Source organism: Hyalella azteca, unplaced genomic scaffold (assembly GCF_000764305.2).
Source record: "Hyalella azteca isolate HAZT.00-mixed unplaced genomic scaffold, Hazt_2.0.2 contig1310, whole genome shotgun sequence".
Classification (NCBI taxonomy): domain Eukaryota; kingdom Metazoa; phylum Arthropoda; class Malacostraca; order Amphipoda; family Hyalellidae; genus Hyalella; species Hyalella azteca.
This window is the reverse complement of record NW_025931631.1, coordinates 315,681-337,612: the sequence shown is the minus strand read 5'-3', so window position 1 is coordinate 337,612 and position 21,932 is coordinate 315,681. Positions and strand designations below refer to the sequence as shown.

Here is a 21,932-nt window from a genome sequence, read left to right as displayed (position 1 = left end):
TATTTCTTCAATGCCGACACTGCAATTCTATTCTATAAGAGTTTTCATTAATGACGTCTCAGATATGAGTTTTAATTAATAACGTCTCAAGCTTCATGAAGAGACGCTCTTGAATGGTCATCTTCGTAAATTTAAATATCATGAACAAATATCTTGAAATTTGGGAAAAGTGCAATAAAAGTCATGAATTTAGGGAAACAAACGAAAGTGTTATAAAAGTAATCTATATTCAACTGAGAAAACCAAAGATGTTTACTCAAATGAAGACAAATTTTTGCTTTGTCAGTGCAGTGCAATGTGATTAAGCTTATCCAAAGTTACTTTCAGACATTACATCTATGTTCGTTTTTGATGCTTAGCGTGAGCCAGTTTTAAATCGCATTTTGAAAGTTAATGGAAACTTTAAACCTATTATTTTTATTAGAATTTAATTAAATGCTTTTAAGAAATAACATTAAAAATCATACTTTTTAATTTACCCCCCGTTACTAGTTTTGCACTGTACGATTGCAAATTTAATTTCATGTCCCGATAATATCCCTACATGTTAAGTATCCTGGATACGCGCCCCAACAGCCCTTATATACAATATCACGACACAATTATCCCGGACACGCGCCCCAACAGCCCCTATACACAATATTCTGACACGATAAGTATACTGGATACGTGCCCCAACAGCTCTTAAATTTAGAGCGCTACATATGGCACGTAGAAACATGAAAAATTTTGTAACAGAATTCAGAATTTTAACATTATGTATTATTAAAATAATTCCCTGACGTATCATTGAATTCTGTATTGCGGATAAGTGCTTCAACAGCCCCTGTAAATTGTGACACACAAACATGCTAATATTCTAATATTAGTATTAGACGGCAGAATTTGCTTGTTTATGCACGTGCGATTGTTGACCAGAAAGTTCGTATGTTTAAATTATCAGAGAGTCGATTATTCTTCAGATGACGTTGGCAAATCGAAAGGCCTGTTTCAGGAAGTTGTCACAGCTTACCAACGACGTTTCGAATGCAACATTAAATTAAAAAAAAAACATTAAATATTAAAATTTTAGTTGAAACAAATACATAATATACTTGAATAGTATACAACAATAGTATTTTTAACCAGAAAAATTACTCTAAAAACTATCTCAAGGTTCAGACAACTAGCTGGAGTTCAATGCGAAAAGATGAGGGGTTCAGATATCGTCTGTCGGTTGATGTCGGGCTACTGTTTGATTCTTCTGGTATTCTAATATCCATCAGGTATCGATATGAAAAAATTTATGCTTAAAATTGCGGCTCAACAAAATGCTGCCGGACTTTTGATAGTGCAATGCAACCCGCTCCAAATTTCGCACAAAACTTTTAGCTATAAAGAGTTGGTACACAAGTGTATAAACCTACTTGTATATCTGTGAGAGGGCATATTTACGATTATCTGTACCTACTTTTTTGTCAAGAGCAGGTACACAAGGATATTAACCTACTTGTATACCTGTGAGATGATATATACTAGTATCTGTAATCATTAGTTTGTCAAGAGTAGATACACAAGTTATGATGCCTACTGTTCAACCCATAATAGGGTAGAAGTATCTGTATCAACTCTAACCACAAGACTAGGTACATATAATTAGGTCTAACTACTTTTATAGCTGTGAAGAGGTACAAGGTATTTGTACCTACTCTTACGTAAACCATAGGTACTCAAGTAGGTATATCGATTTACTATAGGAAGACCTGTAAAAAAGGATATGGTATGCACAACAAATCTCAACCAAAAAGCTTCCACACCTAGTTAAAGGGACAATTAATCCATTAAGTCTAAATACAACACGTCCACCCCGGCCCCCTCCTCCAGCATGGCAAGGATTTGGTGGTGATGCTCCAGTAACTCAGACAAACAAGAACGATTTCGTCTAAAACCATGTTGCCTTCTGTTGAAAAGGTCATGCAGCCTCCTCCATGTACTGCACCAACCTTCTGGCCACGACCTTCTCAAATACCTTGATTACATCACATGTGATGTTAATGTAACCGGTTTATAATTTTGGGGTTTGTCTCTCGTAACTCCTTTGTAGATTGGGGTTATTCGCCCCTAATTTTAGGTGAATGGATTGCTCACAATCCAAACATATCAACTCTTCCCAAAACTGGTGTTTCAATGTAGAATTCCGTCACCAGACTATCAGTCGTAGGGCCATGTTATCAAAATAAAATTTAAGAAAATATCAAAAACCGACATTAGCCTCGGCCATGTGTATACCAATATGGTATACACAGTATTGAACAAAATTAGATAATTGCATCTATTTGAAACATGATATGATGATGTGAAACATCAAAACAACAAAATGGTTATGACAAAAATTATCAAGTGGTAGGCTATTTGTTAAATTTATGTCATTTACATTTAGTTTTGTGAATATTCAGTTTAGTTTAATTTTCGCAGGGAAATAAGAGTTATTATTTCGATGTAGAAATAAGGCACGGCGTCAAGAGTTATTCTTGATAAAGCCCGTAGAGATTTTTCAAGCAACAGTTTAATGGTGCAATATTGCAAGTCATGCTCCAAGTTTACTGATTCGAGTGCTTTTTTAACTGGCGGGAAGTGAATGGAGTACCTTTTTTAATCCTTCCTAATTTGAATAAAGAATGTGTCTGGGTGTCCGTAATAATTCCGAACTCATAAAAGAATGATCAGTAAAAATATCGATGTATCAGTTTCTTGTGCTAAAAACTAATTAACAATTGGAATAGATGCGTGATGCGATTCGTCACGCATAGATATCTTATATAGCATCCAATTATTAACTCTCATTGCACTAATAGTAATACTGTCATCACCACGCACAGAAATTGGTCGCCTGAGAGTTGACCTAATTGTAGAGTACTTTTGTACTTGTAATAAAAACCACACAGAACTGTTATTATTCATAGTGGTATATTTAGTGTGAATAATTTGTAGGATTAATAACTGCTATTATTCATAATGGTACAATTAGCCTGAATAATTTTTATCGTAATTAGGCAGATAGTGTGAAATTAAATGCGTTTATAAGTTGCAATGAAATTCAAGGATATTATCAATTGCAATGATATTATTTTTAACTTTCGATAAATCAACATAACTTTTTTCATACAAGAACCCGCCATATCAAAATCAACAGTCACTTTTAAGAATTGAATTTACAAAATTGTATCCACGTTTCTTGCAACTCATCATTTTGCAAGGTCAAGATCAACAGTTTACTATTCTATTACACTTCTGCGGCCTTCTGGCTTCCTGGATGCTCTCTTGACGAACCCGAGAGAATGGCGTAAGTATGGGTTGTGCAAGTCATTGTTTTGGCAGTTCTTTGCTTTGTAATAAACTTCGTGTCATTGAGAGGCCCAAAATGCTATCCCTATATAAACTGTAGATCCACTGAGCAGTCCACAAGCTGTTTGTAAGTCGCTGTGGTGTCGGAAACGTTGACGACGTGACGCGACTGAGGAGAGAAACGAGTGTGGAGCGTCGAAACGAAATTTGCCTACTGGTCATACCAAACTACGATTGAAGATGTATATTGCGTACGCAAGTTTTTAAATTGCCAACAATTGCTGTACCTTCTAATAACTTCGATGAACAAACAAGTAGTTACGTACAATCAGATTTTTTCTGAAGAACGAGGCTGTAAAGATCAGAAGTCATCAGTAGGCTGTCCACATTCAATCAAGCAACACCGAAGTCATGTGACAAATAACTTAATTCAATATCTAAATGAATATTTTTCGTATCCTATAGTTAGACGTTATTACTACTCCAGAATCTGATTGAAAAAAAGTCACACACTGAAATTTTCAATGATTTTCAATGACGTTAGCTTCTCCATATAGCCGAATAGGTAGCGAATGAAGCTTAAGGCTAATTCAACATTTTTGCACGAGCTAAACATCAACAGTAGGTAATTAGGAAGTTATGTCCAGAGTTTCGTTCAAATCTGTTCTTTATTTTGGAGAATATTTAATGTTCACTTGGAATTTAGGCCCGTGTGACCGTATAAGCCTGTAACGAAGGTGAAATCCAAAAACTAACGACTTAATCATCGCTGTTAAGTTTTAATGAATGCACGTGCGAAGTTTCATCGAGTTGCGTTCATTACTGCGTGAGATATTTTATGTTCGCTGACCGGTTGCAAAAGTGTCAGCGATAAGCTGTTTTATCAGCAAGTGCACTGAACGCCCGATACCATGGAAAAGTCGATCTATGCAATCGCGTGGTTGACATGATACAATCGTACACCTATCAGGCTATCGGACACTTATAGTTCTAATTTTCTATGGCCGGACTTGCGGCCGGCCTCCAAGGTTCGTTGAGACTTGAGCCTAATATATCTTCCCCCAAACATAGTGGCAAACCAGAGATTTTTTTAGAACCAGTTCATTTTTAATTTCCTCATCTACTCCATATTTTAATCATTTCCTTATGTATGAAAATGCTGGTATCCAAGATACTTTCTAGTCTACTTATAGGACTCAAAAATAAACTTGAAGAAGAGTCTAAAAAAATTGCTGCTTTGCCACTATGCCCCCAAACTATGGAATGCAACTCGATGAAACTTCGTAAATTGGTTACATTGGACGTAACAGTGATTGTTTACCATAGGCCACGACCGTTTTATCGATTATGCCTCGTCTCCAAGTTAAACGGTCCAAAATTCGCACTGAGCCTAATAATGTCTTTTATCCTACAGTACAGATTTGATCATTTGAACGTAAGTTACCGCACAACTTCGAAACGAAAGCAAAATCGAAAGAAACGGTCAAAACCTAAATATAATAGACAAGACTTAATAAATGCATGTGCATAGCCTAGTTTCATCGAACTGCATTAATTTGTTAGGTAGACATATTAGGCTCACAGCAAATTTGGTAATCGGCCACTGAAATGACGGTCGTTTCCAACTTCAAAAGTTCAAAGTAATAGCCGTATAACTCGTAAACGAAGGCGAAATCGAAGAAATGTTAACGAACTAAACATCAATGTTGGGTGATTAGGAATGTATATTCAAAAGTCAAAACATCGTTTGTTCAAAGTTTCAGGCAATTCCAACACAGAATCTTAAACTGAGTTTGAACTTCCATTGCTCCAAAATTGAAACTTGCTGGGCATTCCGCTACTAATTTGCGAACTGAGATTATACAAAGTGACTACGATCGGTGAACCACCGAACCGATTGATCATTTGATGATTTTGATCTGCCTCAGTCGTGACTCGTGAGTCGTCAGAAGTCAGTCCCAGTGATTTTGCTGCAGCTGAGACTTACTAGCTCCTTATCTCACTTATCTTATTACATTTATAATAGAAGATGTCGGCCTCCCGGATTTTTGTGGTGAGCAATAACTTATTAATGAATAATATCGGTAACTATCTGCCTAGAATCTAAGTCCTATAGGTAGAATAAGGTAGTCGTAATGCTATACAAAAGTATGCATTATAATACGGTATTCGGTAATACCTACCTAGGTATTAGAATTTAGAAATCTATCTTGTATAGAATCTAAGTCCTATACCCCTAGGCCCTATGAATACTACAGTAACTACACCATATGATGATAGGAATTATACCCATATTATAATTGTTGAATGATGTCATTTTGATCGGAGTTTGCCCCTTGGAGTTGGAGAAGTTAGAGGTTGATAGTTGATACCGTACCGCGCTACTGCCTACTAAAGTCTAAAGCTGCCCAAAGCTTTCAAGCTGGATAGTACAGTTGCAGCTGGTTTATCCAACTGCCCCACTAAGTCACAGTCACATATTTGATGAAATAAACATTATTCAATGAATCAATGTACACATTGAGACTAGTGATTGAGTCTTGAGATTGAGAGGACAGAGAAGAACCAAGAAAGTGTTAAAAATAGTGAAAATCTATTGGTACCTAATCTACTTTGACAATTTTTATCTGGTTCATTAGATGCTAGTCTTAGAATTTATGGAGCTATGAGAGTAATCAGAGTATGAGTTAATCAATTTTTATAGCATAAAATGAATATTTGAGTGTGGACTGTGCCACTGTTGCACTGTGGGTGTGGCCTGTGGGTTTCATATTTTGTGCTGTAAATATTATTTTTATTAAAAAAAATAAGTTTTTAGCTGCTATTATGCTGCTACCTAACCATTTTTTGAAGATTTCATTAAAAGTTAAATATCTAATGTTAAACTAAGAAACTCAGCCTAAAATATTCTTGGATCTGGATTATTAGGCTGAAGTTGCTGAACTAACCTGAAGCCACCTTGGTGCAAGACAAAAATACTTGCAGGCTGCACTTACCTTACAGCCTATTTCATCTATATTATGACCCTATTAAGTACCATCAACCGGGGCTACTCAGGACGGGCAGGGTAACTCGGGACAGTCCTCCGACACGGCATAAAACTGTTTAAGTAGCAAAACTAATTGGAATATTGCAAAACTAAATATAGTGGCATAAATGTCAACATTTTTCCTATCTATGTAGTATAAAGGAAGTTCAAAAATACTACCTACATTTACTAGCTCTGAAAAATTCCTGGAAAAATTGTGAAAAACAATATTTTGAAAAGTTACTTCTGCTAAGGTCTGTAGTAAAAAAGATAAGTGTCAGCATGAAAACTTTATTTGCGGAATTTACATACCTCAATAAAATAAATGGTGACCATTTCCGCACGGCAGGGCTACTCGGGACACCCCCCCGGGGCTATTCGGGACACCCCCAAAAACGCATTTACAGTAGAACCTCAGTTGACAAAGGCTCCAGTTAAGAAAAAAATTGATTGAAAACAAAGAATGTTGATTACATTTACCTTGTTCAGCAAAAAAAATTCACTTGTCAAAAAATTAGTGCATCGTCGATTTGTCGGTCATCACAAAATTGTGCATAGATTATAGAATGTCATATACCGTAAAATGGGGTAACTTAGACCGGCGGGTGGGCATGGAATATATCTACTTGGCGAGCCGCGACTGAATTTTTTGAGCCGTGATTTTATGGATTTGCCAGCCGTGATTCCATTTCTACGAGCCGTGATTCCATTTCACCAAGCCGTGAGTTCCATATCTCGGCCATGAAAAGCCATTTACGAGGTGCGAATTTATTTACAAAGTCCATGCACATGTTACCCCAAATCTCTAATTTTACCCTTAAACAGTCAAACGGCAACAATAAAATTTGTGTCTACTGTAAGTTCAGCACACGTTAATGCAGTCTGACCGCTTTGACATGACCGCAACTTGTTTAATTTAGCTAGTAAAAAAATGGCATCACTTATAAAAAAAAAAGTGGTCTAAGTTACCCCATTTTACGGTATTTACATTAAATTTTTTATTTACATTAAATGGCATCTTGATATGCCAGGTACTAGATTTTTTTATCTATATATCTTAATGAGGAAGCATTTAGTAACTCAAATGCTCAATCATTATAGGTATCTCTTTATGTTTTATTGCAATCCACAAACTATTATACATTTAAAAGTTTCCAGAAGTGTCTTAATAGAAAAATATACAACAGAATGTTGTATTTATATCAAAATCATTGAAGCTGCCTTTTAAATGAATTTTTCCCAAATTTCTTTGTTCAGGTGACAGGTTCCAATAAAGGCATAGGTCTTGCCACTGTCAAGGCTCTGTGTGAAGCAGTTGGCAGTGAGTCCATTGTCTACCTGACAGCTCGCAGTGTTGAGCGAGGCACCAAGGCAGTGGAGGACCTTGCCAAGTCTGGTCTCAAGCCTCGTTTTCATCCCCTTGATGTTGATGATGCCTCCAGCATTGAAACTTTTGCCACATTCCTCAAGAAGGAACATGGCGGTCTTGATGTTCTTGTCAACAATGCTGCTATTGCATACAAGGTAAGACTTGGTTTAGAGGTTGAAGAATATTTTCTGAATTCATCACCCATGTATGTAGGTATTTATTATATTTTTACAACACTTCTCTTTAACTTCACTTCTTGTCTGTCTGTCTGTCTGTCTGTCTGCTACAAATCTTGTAATCAAAATTTAATACACTTCTACTTATCCTATTAGAATAAATAATTTGGAAAAAAATTTATATATTAAAATTTTTTATATATATTATAAAAATTGAAAAGTAAATTTCTTTAATTTTCGAAAATTAGATGAGAAATTCATTGTACATCTGCAAGATTGGAGATACTGGATTCTTTGGAAGTGTTGTCTTTAAAAAGTAATTTTTAAATGTATATTATTTTTCAAATCTCAACTCTATCTGAGTGTGCATATATTCTGATTGTAGATTTTCATAGATATAAATGTGTTCTGCTTTCCTTTTATGGGAATAAATGCTGCCATTAACTGTATTTTTGTACACTCCCAAAAATAAATGGTTCATAATTGAAAAAACGTGCTGTATTTATTTCAGAAGCTTAAATATATATAAATGGTAAAAAATATATCTGATTACATTTCAACTGAAAAAAAATTGCTTCTGGTATACAATTGTGAAATACTCTTGAGTTAATTTTGTGGTTTCATATTAATACACTTGTCAGCAGTTTGGAGGTGATCATTTATTAGTTGTATTATATGTATACCTATACCTACCTACATATAGTTACCTATGGCAGTGATATCTGGTGATTTGCAATTAGTAGGAAATATTTATTGGTAAAATTCTGACTTTTATTATAACAAATTGGTTGTGTTTGTTTATTGTTAAAGCTGGGAAACAGTAATCACAGTTGTTGTTTAATAACTGAAATATAAATTTTTCAGGGCAATGCTACAGAACCATTTGGAGTGCAAGCTGAGCACACTATCCGTGTGAATTACTTTGGCTTGCAAGCCGTGTGCAAGGCTCTATTCCCTCTCCTGCGGCCCCATTCTCGGTAAGTTGCACCTGAATTACTAACCTAGGAAGTTAAATTTGTTTTAATTAGTTTTTTATAACAATTAGCAAGAACTTTAGTACTAGTCATCTATAATACAAAAACAATTTTCCACGTGAGCAACTGTGTATGCCAGGACAAGATCCTTGCTGCAGCAGTGAATCATTAATATGTTGCAAACTACAGCACAAATGAATCATTGCGCTTAAATGTTATAGCAATGCATGTTTATTCAGAACTACTCATCATGTTTTTATGCCTGCACTTTATAATATTAGTTGAAGTGCATGCAGTGTGATGTGATGTTACAGGGTGATTCGTGGAAACTTATTGTTTTTTTATTTGCGCCAAGAAGCCAGATGTTGTAGGGAAAGAGCAGAGAGTATTTCATATCGAAGGCAAGTTCATGAAGTTTTGAGTGTCTCCTAGTGAGTTGCCACTATGCATTGGAAAGGTTAGCAGCATGCATTTGCTGTTAAAGCATACTTTTCTCATGGCCATTTTGTAGAGTTGTCTCCGTCTGAGACAACATTTTGCATTGAGCCTCATGTCCCTGAGAGGTGACCTTCTTTGGCCCACCCAATCCCCACCCCAGACTTGGCTTCATGAGATTTTTTATAGGATTATCTTAAATTGGTTGTTTACAATGGCTGTCCAAGGACCCTACCGCATTAGCAGAACAACATACGCCAAACCATCGCCACCATACCCATCAATATGCTTCAGCGAGTTGAACAAAACTTCAAAAACTGACCCACTAAATACATTGACAAGAGGGGCTGTCATATGTTTGATGTCTTCTTTGAAACTAAGTGATAAAAACATTCAAGTAATATCTTTTTCAATGAAATTTATGTTGTAATATCTTTACTACAAGTTATTTGTTGTTGAGCTTTCAAATTAGGAAGTTTCTGTGAATCACCCTGTAGTTCTTACATGTTCATGGAGTCATATATATACTAATGCAGAAATAATGCAATATAGAAACCGCATGCACGTCAAATTTGTTTTCCATTATTTTTGTCATATTTAAAAGCGACCATTAACACCAAGTTTAAAACTACTAACCAGTGATTGATGCTAACCTCCAACAAGTTACCCTTAACCCATCATTCAAAAAATTTTAAGATCTGATGAAATGTCAATCAATCTCTAGTTTACTTCATTGAAAATTAAAACTGATAATGCCATCAAAGTTCTTTGGCCTGTCGCTTATGACTTTTCCACACAAACAAACATCATACAACTATTATTGGATGCAGCCATGAAATAACAAAAAATACAATCGCTTTTGAAGCTATCAAATAATTGTACTCAACTGAATATTCTTTAAAATACAAGAACATAAATGTAAATTTCTGTCACAAAATCACAAATTTTTTATGTTTAAATAATGCCAGTTTATTAAATTTGAAACATCAAATTTTATGAACAGAGTGGTGAATGTGTCATCATGTGTGGGTCATCTCACCAAAGTGCCCGGAGAAGAACTCCGCAAGAAACTTTCCGACCCAACCCTCACTGAGGATGAACTTGATGGCATCATGCATGACTTTGTCAAGTAGGTATCTCAAACATATGATTCAACTCGGACATTATATATTCTCCATCAACTTCTATGATGTTTGTCTCAAGTTGAATATTTCAGTGTTCCTCTCACTACTCTAAAGACAGTTGAACATCATTGCAGACTTGAGATCATTGCAGAGCTGAATATCATTGCAGACTTGAGATCATTGCAGAGCTGAATATCATTGCAGACTTGAGATCATTGCAGAGCTGAATATTGCAATGCTGAATATAATTAGAGAGTTATTATTAAAAACCTTTTGTTGCAGAGCTGCAGCAGAGAACAAACATGGTGAGCTGGGATGGCAGAATTCAGCTTATGGTGCCAGCAAGGTGGGGGTGTCTGCGCTGACCAGGATCCAGCAGCGCATGCTGGACCAAGACCCGCGGGATGACATCGTTGTCAACCACTGCCATCCTGGCTATGTTGACACAGACATGACCTCACACAGGGTAACTCGTCCAATTAATTTTACTGTAATACCTCATGAAAATGTTTGGCTTTGATGAAACCTCAGCAGAATGTTTTGCTTAATGCTCTGTTTAGAGAGCTTTTTGAATAATTTTTCTAGTATTTCACTCAAAATATTGTTTATGATATCATTTTCTTGGGTCAGTATCGTATTTAATATTAATATTGTGTATTAATGTAATTGTTTGATGTGTGGCAGGGCGTGTTGACCGTCGAGCAGGGGGCGGTGTGCCCTACATACCTGGCGCTGCTGCCTCCCAACGTGTCCTCCCCTCGTGGGGAGTACCTCTGGTACGACAAGCAGGTTGTTGACTGGGTGGACGCATCCCTGCCTCCTCCAGGTTACTGAGTTCCTCAGCCCTGTCTCCTCACAGTTACTGAACTCCTTAGCCCTGCTACCTCCCGTTTACTGAGCTCAGCCTTCACTGCTTTCATTGTGTACTTTAGTTTTTTCTTCCAGATCATCCGATGTGCACATGACTAATTTTTTTAAAGAAAGCACATTGTTTTGCAAGTTTTTGCTGAAATTCTTCTATTTTTGTTCACCACTTCTGCGCATCAAAATTCAATATGGCCTGCCTATGAAGTATTTTAGTGAACCATCGACCCCAATACTTATAAGATTTTCAGCAAAATTTGAAGGCTTGAAATTATTTCCATATATGAGTTTCCAGGCTCGATAAATCCCTCAAGAAGGAAAAATATTTACAATACACTTAGTGGTATATTCCAGCTAAGACTGGTTGACATTATATTGATTGTTGAATGAAAGAGGTCACAAAATATGAACCATTTCCATGTTACCCATTAAATCTTGCAATATCTTGTTGAATGATCGGTAATCAATTTTTAGTTTTTCACTACACTGTGGAAATAGTTATGTTATGTATACCTAAATTCAGAGTATTTTATACACTTATTGGTGTAGTAGTATATTGATAGTGAAAAAATGTAATCTGGAGATGAGAGCTCACAATTGAAAAAATTGAAATTGAAACCATCCGTAATTATTACGTATCGTCACAGATTATCGGAAAATAAAGAATAGAAAGCCGTTGCAATGTATCAGTTAAAAATATTTTGAAAAATAGTTCAGAAAAATGATTGAATAATTATCATCGAACGCTTATTTATCTTTGTACCAGCCAGGGAAAGTTCAAATGTTCATGATTGATTAAACTCTTGTATTAAGGTTTTTAAGGTAAGGTAAGGTCTTGTATTAAGCTCATCGAAAATACGTGACATCGGAAAGTTTCAAACATTCCTTATTATGTATATTTTTTCAATTCCTGAGCTAACTTTTAATCACTTCGAGAAAACTGTTGCCATCAAGTAAGAAATCGTGCAAGATTTTGCTCTCGATTACAGGACTGGTTAATGTTCGTGGGTGTGATTCCTGTTCCACTATATGTAATTATTGACTTGAGAGTTCACCGTCACACTGTAGCACTCAGAGAAAAAAATGACTTTTGTCCGAATGGCAGTGCACTTTTTGCCCTCGTGCGAGTCAACATGGCCTACTTTTGCCCGGCTTGAGGGTATGCGAATGCTACGTTTGCTCACTGCTTAGCTTATGCTCTGAGTGAGGAAGGGAGTCACTATTAGGACAATTTGACTCCTTCATGTGTCTGAGTTATATGATGTTGATACTGATAAGTGTTATCAGGGAACAGTTCCTGTGTTCGTTTGATTTGCACAAAAACTTAATTGTATTCATCTGGATAGGTTTTCGAATTTTTTCCCCCAAAACAGTCGCGTTTAATTAAGCGACGGGGCATTACTGCGAGTGTCCAGATTTCAGGTACATTTTTTATCGTCCTGTGCTTCACTCTATATTTCACATTGACAAACGTTGACTTGAAATATTTCAGTTCTCTAGAACTATATCTTTTTTGTTCACTTATTTGTTATTGTACGGATAGACTTTGTGCCTCTGTAGTACCATCTTTTCTGTTCATTCGTTTTTACTATGCGGATAAACTTTGTGCCTCCGTAGTAGATTCTTATAAAAAATAGTATTAATGAAGACGCTATCCGATACGAGTTATTAGTAGCACTCATTTTGCACGTTGTGCCTTACAGAAATAAAATGTAGTGAAATTACTGAATTTGTTCTTTATCCGCAACTCTACTCTGTCTTTCGTTCACATTAAAAGTACTTTACGGGATAACTTCTTAAGCTATTTTTCATCCAGTTCATTTCAGAACTTGTTGTCTTTCCACATATCGCACATACTTGTTTATGCGTCTTGAAACGTGGCGATATAAATATAAATGCCGCCTTATGTATAATACATAGGGATTGTTGGCGCGCGTATCGAAGAGACTTACAGAGTCAGGATATCGATTTGTAAGTTATTTGATTGTACAATTGATTAATATTAAATTTCAAATCGTCCAAAGCAGAGTAAAATGGGGGTCATATCTTCATTGTTGTTGTTGTAGCAACGTCAACCACTAGTCCGTTCCGAGGCCGATGAAGCGCGCCACATCGATTGGCTGCGTCCAAAGATCGAGATCCTATCAAAGATCCTATCTTAATTGTGAAATGTGGGTTCGAACGGTTCTTGGATGTAATTAGAATTAAAAAAAAGCTCTTACTATTTCCGGGAGTAGGAGTTATGGGAATGACGGGATCGGGATTTCAAAAATTGCAGGAATTCTCAAGTCCAGCCAACGCCGGGCTAACCTGCTAGTAACACATATAACTCTCGCTACCCAGGCTTTAGAGTTTAGACGATAATAGCTGTGATGATGAATGACAAGACGAGACAAAGCAGTTAGATCTGTATCTGACTTCCAACAAACTTGCGTTTTCATTAGTATTTAACAGAAAAACCCAAGATGCCCAACGACCTCAAAGTTGAAAATATTACGAATGCTTGACGTGGGGAAGCCGCATCTCGACACTGAGTTAAGATGAGCATAAAGTTTAATTGCAACATTAAACTATATATTTTAATAATCCAAGCGTACTTGATTATGTATTAAGCCCAGAACGAAAAATCAACGCAACTTGTAATTCCCGTATCTATTATTAAACCTTAATGATACAACTTCCCAAATAATTAATGACAGAAAAAAGTCTTCAACAGCCTAAATACAAAACATGTTCAGTTATATCAGTAACATTTATATAACCATTATATTTACCTCGTATTAAATACTAATAGCAACAAGAAAACAACACTGCAGGACAAGTTTTGGCAACACTGATCACAGTCGGATTATCATAATAGGAAGAACTGCCGATAACAATCGGATAATCGTAACTCGAGTAGGGGAAGCAGAGCTGCCAACGTGTGCGCTAGTAGAGAAGTCTTTCAGCGATGAGTAAATTTTAGTAGAATGTATTGAATGGAATACAGGAAGTGGAATGCTCAGCGCGGACACAACAGAGTAACTGGTTCAGTTACTTCCGCTAGGTAAGATTGGAGTGAAGTACAGTGAGCAGGGTGAACAGTTCTGTGATGGCGGGTTGATGTTGCAGAGCGGGGAGGTTGGTTAAGGTTACAAAGTTGAGCCCGATAAGCTAAAGCCACATCAAACAATGAGATCGAGTATTAGTTTGGATTAAAAGGGCATCAGAGAAAAAGTAAAAGTATAGTAAGAAGTAGTAAAAGTATAGTAAAATAATACACTGCAATCAAACGAATCATGGAACACATCAATAAAAACAACGATCACCATAGAAACTACGCCGTATTTCGTAAAACAACGTAAATACCAATGAGCACCACAACCAGCAAAAAATAACGATAAAACATAAAAGCAATGTCCAATCAGCTTTAGTATATAATGGAAAAGCTTTAAGTTAATGACGCATTGCATACGTTTTATTTGCCTACACATGTATCTAAACAAATAAGTGACCAAGTTGTCAACGCACTTTCCTTTCTTCCCACCCAAATCAGCTCAAGCAAATAATTTGAATCTTCCGTCACACAGATATTCGACTTTTCTTCTAGCATGAATATAGTTAGAACAGAGATTAAAACTAAATATTTTTGTCAGGCTCTCGCTTGGAAGAACGAACTGTAACACAATTCATCTATCCTATCTTAATTCTAAATAAGAGACCTTGCATCATTTTTTGGTTTTCAACATATCTTTTCGATTCTAATTCCTCAATGACATATGCAAATCAGAAAAAATACATGAAAAATTTGAATAATTGGTATAAATATTGCAATAAAAACAATTCCTACAGCTTATTTTTAAGGTTCATTCGGTTACTGTATGAAAACATTCCAATCATTCAGACAAATATACCACATTCTAAAGCAAACACGTCGTACAACATGTCATGGCATCCCGCACTCTAAGGCACACACGTCGTCCAACATGTCATGGCATCCCACACTCTGAGACACACACGTCGTCCAACATGCCATGGCATCCCACACTCTAAGGCGCACATGTAGCGAGGGCTCAGTAGCCGGGATGAGGCAGGTCTGCGTTCACCCAGTCGAGGACCACCTTGTCATGCCAGACGTACTCCCCGCGGGGAGAAGCCACGTTGGGGGGCAGCAGGGCTAGGTATGTGGGGCACACTGCCCCCCGCTCGGCGGTGAATACTCCCTGACATTCCAAGACACAATATTAGGGAGAATTCAAACGATACAATTCTTAGGTACCATTATAATTTTTTTAAATAGGTACAGCGAGATAAATTTACTTTTGACAGGTAAATGAATATATACAGATATAGGAGTAGCTTAAAGATAGGTATTCTGATGAGCAATATAAAGGTTGAATTGCTATGATGTACACAGTTCATTGAAGTACAAGTTTCAATTAGGTACATACCCATTTCAATTATGTGCACGTATCAACTAGAAACGCGATTCAATTAGGTACCCGTTTCAATTAGGTATATATCCGAGTCAACTAAATATCCGTTTCAATTATGTACAGGTTTCAATTAGAAACATGATTTAATTAAGCCCACGTTTCAATAAGGTACAACAAGCAAAACGTTTTCTGCTAAACAGTAAACAAGTATCAATAAATTATTCATATAAATAAACTTTCATGAAGTACCTTGTTCCCTGTTGAGTCTGTCTTGACGTAGCCAGGATGGCAGTGGTTGACAACGATGTCCTCCCGCGGGTCTTGGTCCAGCATGCGCTGCTGGATCCTGGTCAGCGCAGACACCCCCACCTTGCTGGCTACGTAAGGTGCATATTGCACGTCCCGCCATCCCAACTGCACGTGCTGCTTTTTCTCAGCAGCAGCAGCTCTGCATTGAAGAGGTCTCCGTTGATGCAATGTAAACTTATGCAGCCACGCAATGTCAGCATAATAGGGCAATATCAGGGTTATATAGGTGGGTAAATATCATAACCATTACATCCTACGTCTGAAGGTGTTTAAACATTCCCTTAATACCTCCCGCATCTGGAGGTGTATATACAAAACATAGGCAACACATAATTTGTCAATTAGTTCAACCCACTTGACAAAGTCACGCATGATGTTGTCAAGCTGTTCCACCGTGAGCGCCGGGTCAGCAAGTTGCCGGCGGAGTTCCTCACCATTCACCCAAGAAAGATGCCCAACAGATGATGACACATTCACCACACTGTTGATTTCAATTAAAACATTATTTCCAACACAATTAAGAAATGTTTGAAATACCATTTGACATTAATTTTAAAACTTGATTATGAAACGGAAAAAGAAACCAAGAAAAATGATTCAAGAATGTTGTAAAAATTGGCTATGTTCTTCACTGAATGCCTACATTGGATTATTATTAGTAAGACACAAGCTCATAATGCGGTTCACAGCACAAATGTAATATACGTAATGGTACTTGGTACAGTGTTTTGCAGGTTTTTTGTGATCTCTGGTGATAAATAGATTGTCCAAGGCTAACTTAATCTAAAGCTTAAATTTGTTTAAGGTTTTGAGCTTGAATTTTGATTTGGGGAAATACCAGCAGATAGCTATGAACATGATATACCCAATCAATTAATTGAAAAAGAGAATGATTGAATGAATTCATTAAGAACGAATGCCTATTAACAAAGCGATACAAGCCAGGACTGAGAGAGAATAAATGATCAAACCTAAATGGTTTTGTACTCCTCAGATTATTTACAACAAAAGTAAAGTCAAAGTCTGCTCTGTTTTACACAATTAGTAAGTACAAATCAAGATGTCCAAGGAACTCAAATTTGTTAGCCACCGGACAATGCCTTTTCTAATATTGTAATTTCATATTCAAAATTAATTTCCACTTACAAATTAAAAACATCAGTGGTTTGACCAAGTAGTTATTTCCCCTACATACAATTTCAATTTATTTCAGATTTGAAATACAACATACTTTTGCTTCTACTATACAGTCCCCCAATTACATTTTTCTCCTGTAGCAAAGAAATAAGTACCTTGAAGCTGATAGAATAATCAAGTTTATGCATTTACAGAATCAGTGATGCTCCAAGAATTTCCCACTGGCACTGAGCAATTTATGATTATCATCCAATGTTATTAGGTTCCTTTTGTTCAATATAAACACCTGCAAACCCTAACAGCTTTCAGAACTCTTAATATTGCAAGTCCAAATTTCAAAAAGTCACCCACCGAGCATGGGGCCGGAGGAGGGGGAAGAGAGCATTGCAAACAGCTTGCAGACCAAAGTAGTTGACACGCACAGTGTGCTCAGCCTGCACCCCATATGGTTCAGGTGCATCTTCCTGTACAGAATGTGAAGCTTCAATCCACACATAAAAACAGGGTTTTGCTTATACATTTTGCTTAAAAATCAGTAAATAATAATCACTCATCTGCTCTCATATAATTAGCTATACATAAATTGAGGTAAAATTACATTGGGGTACATATCTTACAAATTACATGCATGAATTACCTTGTACCCAATAGCAGCATTGTTGACAAGAACATCAAGACCGCCATATTCCTTCTTTAGGAATGTGGCAAAAGTTTCAATGCTGGAGGCATCATCAACATCAAGTGGATGAAAACGAGGCTTGAGACCAGACTTGGCAAGGTCCTCCACTGCCTTGGTGCCTCGCTCAACACTGCGAGCTGTCAGGTAGACAATGGACTCGCTGCCAACTGCTTCACACAGAGCCTTGACAGTGGCAAGGCCTATGCCTTTATTGGCACCAGTGACCTGAACAGAGAAATTTGGGTATGAACTAGTAAGCAAGTATCCATGCTCTACATATCAACACAAGTGAATAATATCTAAGTTTCAAAATATTTTGGGTACGTAATTTTAAATTCTTCTAATCACAACAGCAAAGAATTTTGGAGCAATGACATTTGAACATCTTTCTTAAAAAATTGAGAAATTTCATTCAATCAATCAACTATTGAAAAAAAAATTCAATTTCATAATTATCTAAATGAAAGAGTTTAATACAATAAAATACAGAATTTTGCATATTCAGAAGTGATAAATCATACTATAATTAGGCAGAAAATGCTACAAATAAGAGAAAAATGGCAATGCTCTCAGCAGCTCTGTCAATTTTATCTGTTTCTATGGCATTGCCTAATTTCTTCATTAAAATTTATAACAATTTGGAAATTTTTCCTTGCAAATTAAAAAAAATTAAAAGGGAACCTTTTTTATCAAAAATTTTAGGAAAATTCAGCCATTATTCCTAATTCTGTGACAAAGAGGTGCTTTCCATAGGCATAAGAAAGGCCTCTTGTTTAGGCAATAGAAATTTCCCATATTCACGAGCATTTTTATCAAATTTAAAGGTTGTTTCTGTTGAGTTCTGCATAATTTTCCATTAAGGGTTATACTGAGTAGCCCATTCTTGGGGCATTCTGGAAAATTGGGCAGAATCCACCCACAAATAGGCTAATAATTTATAAATTTGGATCAGACAAGAGAACCTGGTAGATTGTACAAAAATACTATGATCAGTGCTAATCTAGCCTAAATGGATTTGGATTGAACATTGAGGTTAAAACTACCTACCCAACTTCCCAAGGCTACCTGTAAATATGGCGCACTCAAAAGTGGATTCAAAAGGAAACAACTCAAACAAGAAGTGTTACACCTCTCCTCTGTCCTCTGCTCCCACAAGTCAATACAAGTAATACAACTACCGTAGGTACTACCTAAACAAGTAACAAGATAATGATAGATGAAGGCTACCTATGTTTACTTATTCAGTAGGTAATTGGCTATGTAACTGCTGGTGAGGCGCAGCCAACCAAAGAGTATTGGCCGCTGCCCGCCGTTGAGCTTTGCAGCCGGTGCGCTCCAGGTCCTGGAGCTTCACGGCTGGAGGCTAGGTTCACCATCCAAGTCCAGGGACTCAGCCTCAGCCCTCACAGTCAATTGATAAATAGAAATATTATTACCATCAAACAGGGTAATAAGGGACAGTTTTGAACATTTTTTGTTAATAACTTCATACCATGAAACGTTTCATAAAAGAGTTTGGGCTGATTTTAAAGGTCTTTGCAAGGGCTATTGTATGGCATCTCCAAAAAAATTCCATATGCTATTTGTAAGGTGGTGGACACACCGACTGTCCGACACAATATAAAAGCCTCCTGAATTTTTCTGGGAATGGGGGTATTAAGGGACACTGGAAATAAAAATTGATTTTAAAATATTTGAAGCATGCTGAGTGTACTCATGATCAGGGGGGGGATGGGGTAGCCACCATAGCCTATCCCTTATTAGCCTACCCTGTTTTGCAGGAATGGCCACCATTTTTTTTATGGAATGAGATGGCTATCCCTATGCAAATTCTACCAAGCACATTTTTAGGCCAACTCCAACACCAGTGTGCAACTTTTATGTATGTAAAACTTTTTGACAGGCCTACAACAAATATGTATTTTGCTACAGATTACCTACGTAACGTAGGCCATAGTGGCAAAGCAGCGAGTTTTTTAGACTCTCCCTCAAGTTCATTTGTGAGTCCTATAAGTAGACCAGTAAAGTATCCTGGATACCAGCAGTATCATACATAAGAAATTGATTTAAATCTTGGGTAAACAAGGAAATTAAAAATGAACTGATTCTAAAAAAGCTGTGGTTTGCCACTATGAGTCGTAGGCCTACCGCCTACAGGCTACAGACCTTAGTAGAGCTTAGAGGTTCTTTTGACTTTTCCAAAATCTCACTTTTCAGTGAGTTTTCACACTTTTTCAGGGATTTTTTAGAGGTAATAAATGTATGATTTATTAACTTGCGTTATGCTACATAGGTAGATAGTAAAATCATAAAATGGTTGAACTTTATGCCACTATTTTTAGTTTTGCAAAATTTTGATTAGGCCTAGTTCACCTGCTACATTTCTACAAAATGTTGGAGCCTCAACTTGAAGTTGAAGGACTGTCCCTTATTACCCCGTTTGGCAGTATTATAGTACCTACCTACTATAATAACTATGGTATAGTAATTACTATTTTCTAAGTTTGTTTACTTTAGCCTATTCAGCCATCCAGCCTACGAGCCTAGTATACCTATGTTATAGGCCATAGTGCCATATTGGTAATTTGCTCAGTTACCTAATATTATCAGACTTATAAAAAAATTTACTGAAGCTCGTCATCTCATAATATGATCGGTCACCGCTCAAAGGTAAATGGGCGTACCCAATGGCCGAGTTAACCCCTTATTCTCCTAATCTCCTCCCGCACGCTAAAGCTCGCCTTCCGATCATGTATAATGGAATTGCTATATTAGTATATAGCCTACATGGATTTATAACCGTTACGCTAGAACTGTAGGAACGAGAATGACTAACTAATTAGGTAACTCCAATTTGAAGTGCTATAAGACTCGAATATAAGGAGATGAAATTTTCTAATACCTAATAGGAAATACGACTTAGCTTACCACGAAAATCCTTGGAGTTGACATTGCACTATTCACTATTGACTGTACTATTCTGGCTACCGGGTGACTCGTCAACGAAATTATGCTGCTCGACGTCCTTGTCCAGGGCAGAGATGAGGTTTTGCTGGCAGCAGCGCAACAGTGCGATGTATTGGAGATAAGCGCATAGATAACAGCGAGGTAACTCAAATTATGCTTGCTCGACGTCCGTGTCCAGAATGACCTAGCAGCTTTGCCGGCAGCAGCGCAACAGTGCGATGTATTGCAGATAAGCGCATAGATAACAGCGATGTTGACTCAAACTCAACCGTCCTGAATCGATCAAGGTGCACAATTAGATAAAATGAATATAATATTCAAGCAGGCGATTTACTTATAACAGCCTTGGGACATTGTGTGTCATATGAGCTATAATTCTCCCAGGGTGCTGGTCTGAATTGTCATACTAAAAATGAAGTACGTAAAGGGTTTGGGCAGGGTGACCCAGTGGTTACAGTTTAGAGTACCTACATCGGAGCGGCAGTCAGGCGGCAGATAGGGGTGGATCTGGCGGAGAACAAGAGAAGCGGGCCGAAGATCAGCACTCATCAGAGCCCTTGTGATACCTTTCCTTGAATACTGCTGCTAGATCTGGATCTTGATCACAATCGGCGCAGAGCGGCAACTGGAAGGGGTCCAGCAAACCTTTATTTCCAGGATAATAGGGATAGAGGAGTTGAACTACTGGGAGAGGTTAGTGTGCATGGGTCTGCACTCAATGCAGGAGACGTGAGAGGTATGTCACTCTGAACATATGGAAAATAATAACCGGAATGGCTCCAAACTTTTAGACGAGACCTTCAGGATTGAAACATACCAAAACGAGAGAAGGGGGAGTCTAGACTGTGCAAGATTCCCCACACTATATACGTAACAGACCCGCGGTCAGATTTCAACCCCTGCTGGAAGGATCTCTTTCCGTGGCAGGAATAATATTTAACGTCCTATCAAGAATCCAAGAGTAGGTTAATTCATCATGGGGACCTTCAAGAGACGACCGGCACACAATTAATTAATAATTAATGGGCACTATCCCTGATCGTCCGCCCCTGCACCGCTACCAGCGACGAGAAGCAACAGAATCTTGCATCTTCTGGCCCAAATAAGCGACAGTCAGAAGTAACGATCCAT

General features: G+C 37.2%; 2 protein-coding genes across 2 annotated transcripts; one reads left to right on the top strand and one right to left on the bottom strand.

Moving 5' to 3' along the window:
• The first annotated feature begins 4,961 nt into the window (after window positions 1-4,961).
• LOC108670470 (carbonyl reductase [NADPH] 1) lies at window positions 4,962-13,018 on the top strand. The gene is made up of 6 exons (XM_018157948.2): window positions 4,962-5,377; window positions 7,610-7,876; window positions 8,762-8,874; window positions 10,310-10,435; window positions 10,713-10,896; window positions 11,115-13,018. The coding sequence occupies exons 1-6, from the start codon at window positions 5,354-5,356 to the stop codon at window positions 11,262-11,264; spliced, it is 864 nt and encodes a 287-aa protein (XP_018013437.1). The 5' UTR covers window positions 4,962-5,353; the 3' UTR covers window positions 11,265-13,018.
• A 669-nt stretch (window positions 13,019-13,687) lies between these two features.
• On the bottom strand, window positions 13,688-21,001 carry LOC108670465 (carbonyl reductase [NADPH] 3). The gene is made up of 6 exons (XM_018157945.1): window positions 20,763-21,001; window positions 17,793-18,059; window positions 17,507-17,619; window positions 16,374-16,499; window positions 15,959-16,157; window positions 13,688-15,496 (listed from the first exon to the last, which is right to left on the bottom strand). The coding sequence occupies exons 1-6, from the start codon at window positions 20,784-20,786 to the stop codon at window positions 15,347-15,349; spliced, it is 879 nt and encodes a 292-aa protein (XP_018013434.1). The 5' UTR covers window positions 20,787-21,001; the 3' UTR covers window positions 13,688-15,346.
• Between the last annotated feature and the right edge of the window lie 931 nt (window positions 21,002-21,932).